The 12,000-nt window shown below is 39.5% G+C and overlaps 1 protein-coding gene across 1 annotated transcript in view; it reads left to right on the top strand.

Moving 5' to 3' along the window:
- Positions 1-12,000, top strand: part of PTPN4 (protein tyrosine phosphatase non-receptor type 4) — a 117,559-nt gene that overhangs the window by 60,556 nt on the left and 45,003 nt on the right. The window contains exons 8-11 of the mRNA XM_068407302.1: positions 940-1,060; positions 2,164-2,251; positions 3,432-3,520; positions 10,624-10,687. Coding sequence (XP_068263403.1) covers positions 940-1,060; positions 2,164-2,251; positions 3,432-3,520; positions 10,624-10,687 — 362 coding nt within the window. The remainder of the gene's footprint in view (positions 1-939; positions 1,061-2,163; positions 2,252-3,431; positions 3,521-10,623; positions 10,688-12,000) is intronic.

The raw sequence follows: 12,000 nt of genomic DNA, 5'->3' as shown, positions 1-12,000 counted from the left end.
AACCCCGCAACGACCAGCCAACTAGGAGATTGTTCAGCACTTGGTTCTTGAAATTTGTGGTTATCAGAAACTCAGGTTTATGAGCAATCCTGATAGACCCATCTATAACGATCGTGGTTTTCTGCTATTAAAGGTACTTAGATCTACATTTGGTACTATATATACTTGGTACACATCATAGAAATAGTGTACAGTTAATCTCTGCAGGGGAAAAAAAGTCTAGTAATGTTAATGTATTTTATTAATGTGTTTTATGCATAGCTTTGATAAGTGGTCACCTTTTTCCGGATCAATCCATAGAGCAATTTCTCTTTAACAAAACTCCCCATCTCATGCTGTGTTGCTGTGAACTTCCCAGTTTTCACGTTGTGTTACTTATCTGTCACCCTAGATCTGTCACATGGATTGCAGGTAGTTAAAGCTGAATTTTTATCATCGTTAGAAAGCCTCAGAGCCTGTATTTTTAGCAAATGTTGTTTGTATGTGTTTTTATTCTGACAATAAATGTGATTTTAATTTATTTCTTGTAATTTTAAGAAAGCTATAATGATGTAAATGCACTTTTTAGTAGTTACAAGTAAAGTAGTTTCAATGGAGGTGTATGTATGCGTACTTTTCGTCCATACATACAATTGAATGTGCAAAAAAATATTTTTCTGATGCTTCTGAATATATCTTGGTGCAGAATGAATTGGTGGCTTTTGAAGATCTTAATGAAGAAATAGCAGATGTAGTGTTAAAATATATATATATATTGTATAATCACATGAAAGCAAGCAAAGGTAAAATAAAAAAAAAAAGAAGGGAGTTCGAATGTCTACTCTTTTGGTTTGCTGTAGATCATAAAGTTTGTGGGACCGGACTCTTGTGAATGTGGGGGCATTGCACAATGCCAAGTACCTCAGTGATAAACAATAACCTCTCTTTTTGATATTTTAGCCGAGCTGGGAGACTACAACCATTCAGAAAACTTGCCAGGCTACCTCTCAGACTATTCTTTCATCCCTAGCCAGCCTCAAGACTTTGAAAAAGAAATAGCAAAATTACATCAGCAGCACATGTAAGGATTTACAGCAGAAGATCTTGACTGACTTTGTCAAATCCTGACTGCTGGTGCTGTGCTATTATATAAAAAATGAGTATTTTGTCCTTAAAGGTTTCTCTTTTTTTTTTGTTGTTGTTGTTTTTTTTTTTTAAGAGTATGTTTAATGTGATGGATTTTTGTAGATTGTCTGCGTAATAAGTACTGTTGATACTCTGCACAGATGGAATATCTGTGATAGAATGACAGTGAAAAAATGGACATGATAAAGGGAAACTGAAAATAGTATTGGTGTGTATCACACAGGATATTAACTTAACGGGATATAATTTCTTTAAGAGGTTTTTTCAGTCTTTTAGAATGCTCTGTGCATCAAGGCTTTGTTTTCATGGTGCTCTCACCAGTGAACACGAGTTACTTTAGAAGTAACAAAGTCCTTTTCTTCAATATCTGCTCTTTCCTGTGTGAAAGTCTGTGACCTTTTACAAAAGAGGAAAAGGCGATGAAGCAATGGAAAATATTTTTTTTTTTCAGTGTGTAACATTGTGGTACTTTTTCCAGTGATGGTTCCTTGGTATTTTAGAACTTAAGTGCTTTTTGTTATGTTTAAATTTAAGAAAGTGTAGGCTATGTTTACAAAAACATTTGCTTAACTGGGGCGTGTTGTTGGCTTTAGAAACTGCTGAATGTTATGTTACATTTCAGTCAACAGCTTAGCAAATTCTCTTAGGTAGGGTAAAGGACTTCACGTGAGTTGGTGGTAATTGAAACTTTAAGGGTGAGCCTTGGAGAGAAATTGCTGTTATCAATACAAAATACAGGACTGCAAAAGTAATTTCCAGATTCTAGAGCTCCACAGACATTGAAATACAGTGCCTTAGAAATCAAAGGGGCAAGCTGTATTGCAGCCTCTTGTCAAGACTTTGTCTATGTGGAAGCACAGTGGGTTTTTTTGGTTAAAATTTTTGGGTTACACTCTGGTTCTGGTGAGGAAGGAAATTCAGCTTTCAGGGTGGGGGTAGGAGTAGTAAAACAAGTGCAGGTTTTCTGTTGGACCTCACTAAGGAGCCTGATGTGAGGGGTTGTGTTAGAATGTTTCTGATTTAGCTGCTTTCTTTCAGAGGGTTGTCTCCTGCAGAAGCAGAGTTCAACTATCTCAATACAGCACGTACCTTAGAACTTTATGGAGTTGAATTGCACTATGCAAGGGTAAGTTGGGGTGGATTAGTAATGAAAAAATTCCTCCGAGATTTATGGAAAAATAAATATTTATTTTTAGTGAGCCTTCCTGGCTGCTGCTTACAAGATTAAAAAATGAAAATAATATTATAATATTAATATTATAATATGCCTAACTGATTTAGCAGTTTCAGTAGCCACTGGTTCACTCTAGTGAGGGTGTTTCTTTGTTTAAAATTGGGCTTAGTTATACGTGTGTTATTCAGGTTGAGCCTTGTTGGCCTGAATGCAAGTTCAGTTGGCTACTGGTGGATAAGAAAAATGTACATGTTGAGCGTGCTTTTGATATTTAAGGATCTGTCAGCTTTGAAAAACATTTAATTTGGTTCCAATTAGAACCAAATTATAAATCATTCTGTGATATGAACTGTTAATGTAAGGTGAGCGTATACTATAAGTTGATCTAGTGTCAGTTTTATCTGGTAAAGCAAAGTAGCTCAAGGTCCTGACTCAAACGATCTTAACCCGTCAGTACAGTGCTACTGTTTCTGCAAAGCCTCTGAATATCATTATTTTTAGTAACTAAGACACCTCTGGTTTTTAGATACTCTTGTCCTACTCCCTAAGGTTAAACTTTCAGTAGGATTTGAAACATCCCCCACGTCACTGCTCTCTGTATCCTGCTGTTGTTGCACACATATTGAGAGATCTGTAGCAGGGGTTTGATGAGAGTGCAAAGATATTTCAGGAAGAATGTGCTATTAAATATGCTGACAATATTGTTTGTTTTAGAATCTCTCACCTCTGTGTTCTGAGATTGCAATTTCCCTTCAGGTAGGAATTTAAGTTGCTGGTTGCTTTTAGTGTAGCAAACGTCAAGCCAGTGTATTAGTGCTGTTACTTGTGATAAGCTGCTAGAATACTCTAGATTGTGCATTTCTTCGAAGTTGGTGGAAGACAGAAGATCTGACTTAAGAAATTAAAATTCTGTGGTAGCTTATAAAGAACTTGGAGCAAACATTTGGGCTTGTCCTAAATGGGAATGAATATTTTAATTCTTCCTTGTCTTATTTAAACACATTTCCTTCCATGTTGAGATCTGTTTTATGATGGTATTTGTGTATTTATAGAGAGAGATGAGAATGAATAGATACAAGGTTTCAAAGATATTTATAAAGTTCTTAAAGTAATTTTATCTTTTCTTTTAAAGGATCAGAGTGACAATGAAATAATGATTGGAGTGATGTCAGGTGGAATACTAATTTTTAAGAACCGAGTACGGATTAACACCTTTCAGTGGTAAGGACAGCTGTTTAAGCTAACGTTTTGGTTTGGTATTTAAACATTTTTTTACCTCTACCAGTGTCACATGCTTTAAAAAAGACAAACTTAGTTGTAGCGTATAAAGTTGCAATGATTTACCTCATGCTGTGCTATGGGTAATTTTATGATGGGTTTTGGTCCTGTTCTGTAGTCTGTGCTGTTAAATAATTGTGGTGCAAACTGTAATGAATTTCAATACATTTTTTTCTTCAGGAGTTTGTAAGCATGCTTTCTGTTTAATTAACTATATAGAATCATAGAATTGTTTTGGTTGGGAAGGACCTTTAAGATCATCGAGTCCAACCGTTAACCAGCATAGCCAGGGCCAGTCTTTATATAAAGAGACAACTGAACTTAAAAATATTAACCTGGAGAGTCATTGCTGTTACCTGTTTTGTCACATACAACTGAATTGTGCTGTGTGTGTTAAATTTAATGTAGGTATGGCACTCGAGGGTAACTGAGGTGGAGCATTCAGGGCATTGTCATCTCTTCATCCGTAGATAACCATTTTCATGTTAAGAATCAAACAGGTGCATTTATTGCAGAAAATGTTGTCACTTATTTCTCCTCTTAAATAAAATCGTTTTTAAAGCTGTTCTGTAAACATGGAGTTATCCTCATTAAACATGTTACTCTAGTTATCAGTCACCTTCAGGTGGGATCCTGTTCTTACTTTTTCACGTAAGAAGGACAATCAGAGAATCACAGAATCAACCAGGTTGGAAGAGCCCTCTGGGATCATCGAGTCCAACCGTTGCCCTGACACCACCCTGTCAACTAGACCAGGGCACTAAGTGCCATGTCCAGTCTTTTCTTAAACACCTCCAGAGATGGTGACTCCACCACCTCCCTGGGCAGCCCGTTCCAATGGCTAATGACCCTTGCTGAGAAGAAATGCTTCCTAATGTCCAACCTGAACCTCCCCTGGCGAAGCTTGAGGCTGTGTCCTCTTGTCCTATCACTAGTTGCCTGGGAGAAGAGGCCGACTCCCACTCCACTACAACCTCCCTTCAGGTAGTTGTAGACTGCACTAAGGTCACCTCTGAGCCTCCTCTTCTCCAGGCTAAACAACCCCAGCTCCCTCAGCCGTTCCTCGTAGGTCAGACCCTCCAGACCCTTCCCCAGCTTGGTCGCCCTCCTCTGGACTCGCTCCAACACCTCAACATCTTTCTTGAAGGGCGGGGCCCAGAACTGGACACAGGATTCAAGGTGCGGCCTCACCAGTGCCGAGTACAGAGGGACGATCCCTTCCCTAGACCGGCTGGCTACACTATTCCTAATAGAGGCCAGGATGCCACTGGCCTTCTTGGCCACCTGGGCACACTGCTGGCTCATGTTTAGCCGGCTGTCGATCAGCACCCCCAGGTCTCTTTCCACCGGACCGCTTTCTAACCACTCTTCCCCCAGCCTGTAGCGCTGCAGGGGGTTGTTGTGGCCCAAGTGTAAGACCCGGCACTTGTTCTTGTTGAACCTCATGCCGTTGGTCTTGGCCCATCTATCCAACCTGTCCAGATCCCTCTGTAGGGCCTTCCTACCCTCCAGCACATCGACACTCCCACCCAGCTTGGTGTCATCTGCAAATTTACTGAGGGTGCACTCAATCCCTACGTCTAGATCATCTCTAAAGATATTGAAAGCACCGGCCCCAGAACTGAGCCCTGGGGAACACCGCTAACATTCTGAGTGGGCAAAGTCAGCCATATAAAATTATCATAATAGACATTAGTTTACCAGGCACAAAAGCTGTTTACTCTAGAAAAAGGATCAAAATTTTGCATTTTCATTTGCTACTGATGGGTGTGCTTGGGCAAGGCAGCACTGGACTTTTCTAAAGTTCTTGGCTGGTCTGTCATCTTCATATAAACAGAGTAAATTGATTACCACAGTTGAAACTGGGAAAACTTTTCTCTGAATGAAAACTGATACGGGCAGTTGAAGTCCTTGGGGTTTTGTTTTCTGTTAGCACGGGGTAAGATCCATCAATGACCTGTTTTCACTTGGTCAGTTCCTTTGCAGAGATTCAAGATGTTAATCGCAGTCTTGATCTTTCCTGCAACCCAATGAGTTTCTGAGACGTTCTGGTTTTCTGTGCTGAGCTTAGTCTCGAGTTTGGTTGTAGGATGCTACGTGTTCTGTGGTTTACCATGTTGAGAAGCAGTGTGAATGGTCAAATTTTAGTAGATTTTCATAGAGAAGGAAAAAGAGAAAGCTATGACGTGTTATCCGCAGCCAAGTACAATTGAACATGGTCAATGTTTTTTTTGTTAGCATTCAAAGAAAGATAAGCCTGAGGCAATTCTGGAGCATGTACATTTTCAGTCTCCATGGTTAATTGGGTAAATTAAGACTGGATCTTGCAGTGAAAAGACTGGAACTACTGTACTAGTCAGTCAAACCTGCCTTTATAGTAGTGACAAGTTCTAAGAAAGATATCCTTCGTCTGGTAAGAGTTTTGAAGTGTTAGAGCCATTTCTGGGTTAAGGCTGCTTTATAAATGCAATGCTGTGATAATCAGGAAGGTTTTAATTCAGGCTGCTTTTACTGCTGTTATTTTGGGGAAAACAGTAATAGTAGAAATAGGTTCTATAAAACACACCGGTAAATTACTGAGTACGTACAACGTAAGTCATAATTAAGCTACATGTCCCTACTAGAAGCTAGAGGTTTCTGTGAGCTCTGCTTCATATTGTTTGCATGCCAGGGATGCTAATCTCAATTCTTAGTGTGGTTTTTGTGTGTGTGTAATTACCTAAACAGTTCTTCTTTGTATCCAGCCATATCAGCTGACATCAGGGATATTAGTTTATTCCTGTGAAGACTATAGTACCAACATAATTGGTCTTTAAAAAAAAAAAACCCAAAACCATCACCCCCCCCTTCCCATTTTGTCCTGTTATAGGCTTTCTTTTGCTACAAGGAAGGATCTGAAATGTCAGTTCTCACTGTATAACTCAATAGCAGACCTGTTACTTTTCCTTTTTATCCATAGTCATACAGCTGCTCCAGTGACACCAGTACTGATACTTTTTCTTCTTGCTTCCACCTATTCTTGCTGCTGTGCAAGTGGAGCTGTGTAATGTCTTCCCAGTGCTTTATGGCCCCAGTGAATGTTTAGATATCCCTTTTTCAGTACTCCTGAGCTGAGCTTTGAGACAAGTGAGAGGACAGACATGCATGTATGTGGGAATAAATAAAGGTTTGACTGAAGAAGAAGGCCAATGGCATCCTGGGGTGTATTAGAAGGGGGGTGGTTAGCAGGTCAAGAGAGGTTCTCCTCCCCCTCTACTCTGCCCTGGTGAGGCCGCATCTGGAATATTGTGTCCAGTTCTGGGCCCCTCAGTTCAAGAAGGACAGGGAACTGCTAGAGAGAGTCCAGCGCAGAGCCACGAAGGTGATTAAGGGAGTGGAACATCTCCCTTCTGAGGAGAGGCTGAGGGAGCTGGGTCTCTTTAGCTTGGAGAAGAGGAGACTGAGGGGTGACCTCATTAATGTTTATAAATATGGAAAGGGCAAGTGTCATGAGGATGGAGCCAGGCTCTTCTCAGTGACATCCCTTGACAGGACAAGGGGCAATGGGTGCAAGCTGGAACACAGGAGGTTCCGCATAAATATGAGGAAAAACTTCTTTATGGTGAGGGTGACCGAACACTGGCACAGGCTGCCCAGAGAGGTTGTGGAGTCTCCTTCTCTGGAGACATTCAAAACCCGCCTGGACGCGTTCCTGTGTGATATGGTCTGGATAATCCTGCTCCGGCAGGGGGATTGGACTAGATGATCTTTCGAGGTCCCTTCCAATCCCTAACGTTCTGTGATTCTGTGACTGTATCGTTCAGAGAAGAATCAAGTAAAATGTCTTTACCCTCTCCCTCTTAATTTGATATTAAATCTAAATTGCATATTACAGACCTTATGATCATGGGGAGAAAGGAAACGGGAGGGAGACAAGGCAGGAATAAGGCAAAACAAAGGAGAGCGCCTTTCATCCAGTGTGTCCTGACTTGCTCTTCCTGTATTGTGGGTAATCCCTCTTTTCCCCAAACTGTGGTACCAGGCACAGAGACCTAGAAATCCAGGGAGTAGATCTTGCCCTTGCATACCAAAGGAGAAGAGCATGGAGAACCTCACGCTTTCCTCTGTTACTAGATCACCTGTTCAGCAGTGGAGACACGCTCTCCTTTGCCTCTCTCTTGCGGTTAAGGTACCCCTGGAACGCTTTGTTGCCTTTCACATCTATTGCCAGTTGCAACTTGTGCTTTGGCTTCCCTAGTTTTATCCCTAAATGCCTAGGTAGTACTTCTGTGTTCTTCCTTGGTCATCTGATCCTTCTTCCCCATCCTGTACACTTCCTTTTGTGTTTGAGCTCAGTCAGCAGTTCTGAGTTCATCCAAATTGGCCTCCTCCCATGCTTGCATGTTTTCTAGCGCATGAGGATGGTTCTGGATTGAGAAGATTGTCCTTTAAGATTGACCACCTCTCCTCAGTTCCTGAGCTCCAAAAGGCAACTTCCAAGGGATTTTACCTACCAGAGCTCTGAGCAAGGTGGAGTTTCTTCTCCTGAACTCCAGAGCTGTTCATTCTGCTACATCTCTCCTTACTTCCCTCAGGATCTTTAGCTTTGCCATCTCACAGCTGCTGGATCCAAGCTTGTCTTTGGCTACTAAATATGGACAATCCTTCCTTGTTTGTGAGTTGTGCTACCAAGAGCATCTTCCCTAGCTAATCGGTCCAGAACCTGTGTCAAAGAAGTCTTGGCTGAGAAATGTGCTGGATTGCTTGTGTCCTGCCTTATCACCCTCCCAGCAAGAGTTGGGGTGGTAAAGTCCTTAGTGAGAACCAGGGCTTGATATCAAGAGTCTCCTTCCTAATCTGAAGTGAGGACTGTACTCAAACGTGGACTTCTAAATGTCACTTCATTTGAAAAGATGTATCTTATGATTTTGGATGTCTGAGATGACTGGAGACTGGAAAATCATACCAGAAAAATATTATTGATGCCTGCCTGTTCTTACCCTTCTCCTTGAATATGCACCATCTGTGTGTATGGCTTTCATCCTTATCATTCTCCTTGAGTCTGTAAAGCACCAAAGTCGGTGATTTCTTTAGGAGAAGAGGGGGGGGAAAAAGAGTGAAAGGTAATGGAGTGTTTTTATAAATTGAATAATTTTGATTTATTTTCAGATCTTCTGTTGGCAAATTTGATATGTTGTAGGGTGTGTGCAGTTCAGTTTTTAGTAAAGGGGTATATTAAAATGTTCTTTTAATTGCCCTGTACCTCAAAATTTTACAAAACTATTCACAACATACCTCTGGTTAACTGCAGCCCAAATAGTCTGATAATTTCTTTCCGTTTTTTTTTTTTCCACAGTCAGATTGCTATAATCACTAGTGTCTATCCCATCCAGCAACGTTAGGACCCATCCCTAATTATTCTTCAGCAATTGTTTGTCACAGGAAGCGCTAAGAAAATTGTTACGTTGCCAGTGGAATAATTTGATTTCAGTAGATAAGTTGTAGTCCCCTTGTAGTTTCTAAGCTGTGAGAAACTAACTTCAATAGCAACAATTTGGTAAGAATTGAAAAAAAAAAAAGACAAAGTTACAGCTGCAGCATGTTTTTTTTTTAAAACTAACAGCAAAGCTAGGGAAGAAAAGGGGGAAGTTTTAAATAAGCATAATTTAAAGGTCAATATTCACAGACTCCCTCTGTGTCACTGGAGATAGAAACTCTCTCAACAAATTAGGACATCCAAGTCAGGTTCCTGCTCTGAATAATCCCCTGGAGAAAAATGTCCCCATCTGATTTAGTTAAGAAGATCATTTCTGTCTATAGGTATCCAACTTAGGTGTCTGTTAATGTTTTGCTTCTCATCCTTCCTAGTCTAGCGGGTTTTTATTCAACAAGGTGATTAATATGCAAGTAGTAATTCCAGTCCCTATTGAGGTCCCTGTATATTCTTCATGAATAGGTTTATTTCAAAGATTGTAGCACTATCTTCACTGACATGTTTTTTTTTTTATTGTGTGTTTTGTTTAGTTTTGAGGGGTTGGTTGGTTGGTTTTGGTTGTTTTTTTGTTTGTTTTGGGTTTTTTCTTTCTTTTGTAGCTTTACCAAGGCAATATAACAACTTGAAGTACAGGGACCATCAGGGATGACAGTTCAGATCAGTAAGGGTGCTCTGAATAAACCTGCTCTGTAAAAGGTTGATTGTAACTCCTGAGGAGTTTGCTGTGTAACTTCCTGCAGGTTAACTGTGTGATCTACATTCTCTAGATTCTCTTTTACTTGGAGTTTCGTGACAGTTGTCAGCGAAATCTCCTTTGAGTGAGACGACATTTGAATTTAGTGTTCTGCAGCTGGCAGTATCATATCAGTTGTTCCTTTTCAAAGTCACAGAAGTTACTATGTTTTGTCTTGTTATAGTTGTAACCTTGCTTTTATTCTTGACCAAAACAATACTGCAGGACAAAAAGATCTGTAGGCTGATTTTTTTTCCCTGTCGTGATATTTTAAATGTTTTTTTTCCTCCCCATAGTGAGATGATTTGTTTTGGTTTTTTAACTTTATAAATACCAACATGGCAAGTTCTTATCTCTGTGCTTATATCTTCTCTTAGCTATTTTACTAAAACAAGTTCTGGTGATACTTAAAGACATGTGAGAACATAGAGAAAGGGTATCTTTCAGGAATCGGGTGAAGTTCAAAGTATTTTTTCATATTCTAAGGGATAATGAAAGTGGTCTCAGAAAAGAGAACGTCTGGTTGGAATGACCTGGGGATAGAATAGCTTTTTGGACTTTGGAACTGGGAAAAGAGACTTAAATTAGCAACTGCCTTGGGTTTAGGATGGAAACAAGTGAATTTGATAGATAACTTAAACATATGGCTCATAAATTTCAAATTATACAAGCTGTTTTATATAGTCTTTGATATCTTTTTTTTTTGTCTGGGGAGATTTTGTGGAAGTGAAATGAAATCTGTTCTCTATAGAAAGTGTATTTTCAGTAGGTGTGTTTAAGCCTTTAACCATGATTCGGTGTACTATGTGTTTAATTGTTGTGATTTTATTTTTCATTTAGGTTGAAGATTGTAAAAATTTCTTTTAAGTGCAAACAGTTTTTTATTCAACTTAGGAAAGAATTGGTGAGTATTTTCTTAAATTTCATCTCAAAAAATGAGAGCAATGAAATTTCTCCATACTGTACTTCTGCATTACACTGATACTATGTTGATTCTTGCCTTTATCTGCAATTAAAAGGCCAGTTTCACCAACATTCTGGCTATTTCAGTTCTCAAATGGGCCATTGCAATACTTTATAAGATTTTTTTAATTTGATTTGCCTTATATTTTAGATACATTTCATTTTACATTTGCATGCAGGAAATGTAACTTGCTTATATAAGACAAACGTTGAAAAAGTTGGAAGTAAATCAATATCACATTTAAATTTCAGAAGAAACCAAATTAAAATTAAAGGTAATGCTTAATGCTGCTTCAGTTGTATATGTGCGTGTAAGTAAATGTTTGATTAAAACATACTGATTTGTATTATGCAGATTTAGTAATACAGGTTGGCTTTATTACTTCTATTTAAACAGAAGAGATAAGAATGTCTTTCCTGTTTTAAATTACATATGGTAATTTTTTTATGCCTGCATCTAAATTTGTTGGGGAGAAAGTTGAAGCTATCTGTGAAGAATACACACCACTGCTTGTGGTGTGTGTTTGCTACCCCGTGAAGCACCACAGGACCACTGCACATTTAATTCAGCAAGAAAACGATTGTTCTACATCTCCAAGAGATTAGAGTCTAAACCCATCACAGACATATCACAGGGGAAAGATGGAGGGATTAATTAAAAATATGACTATGTGATTAACTCATCAGGTTAGTTAAAAGGTTTTGTGCAATTCTTACAGCTGAAAGGATTTGAAGACGTGAAGTGCAGAGATACTGACTAGATAAAAAAGATGGATTCTAGGCAGAAATGCATCCTGAGTACTATAGGACTCTTCCAGATTTCGAGATAATATGGTTAAACAAGCAAAATATAAGAAGGAAATACCTGTTACATCAGACCAGGCCCATGGCTGGTGACTAGTACTGAAAACAGGAGTCACACTGTATGTCTTAAAAGCAGATCCTTTAAAATGAGGCCCAGGAGTTGGCAGTTCTCACAGATGGAACTACCTGACCACATGCAGACACTTCCTTGTGTATTAGCTGACAGGAAAAGTTTAACCTGTGGGCTTGGAGCTGTGTGAGTAGCTACCAGTTCAGAAGGGGGATAACGGGAGTTAGAGGATTTGGGAGTAATTATGCGTGGAAAGAAATGAACTTTGGCTAGTACATGAAATAAACGTATCTGTCAATGTGAGCAGACGTCATGCAGCGTGAGCAGAAACATGGTAATGATACAAAAAAGGGTGGGGGGAAGGACTTCATCATGGTGAC

Source organism: Nyctibius grandis, chromosome 9 (assembly GCF_013368605.1).
Source record: "Nyctibius grandis isolate bNycGra1 chromosome 9, bNycGra1.pri, whole genome shotgun sequence".
Classification (NCBI taxonomy): Eukaryota; Metazoa; Chordata; class Aves; order Nyctibiiformes; family Nyctibiidae; genus Nyctibius; species Nyctibius grandis.
This window is presented reverse-complemented; position numbering and strand designations above follow the sequence as displayed.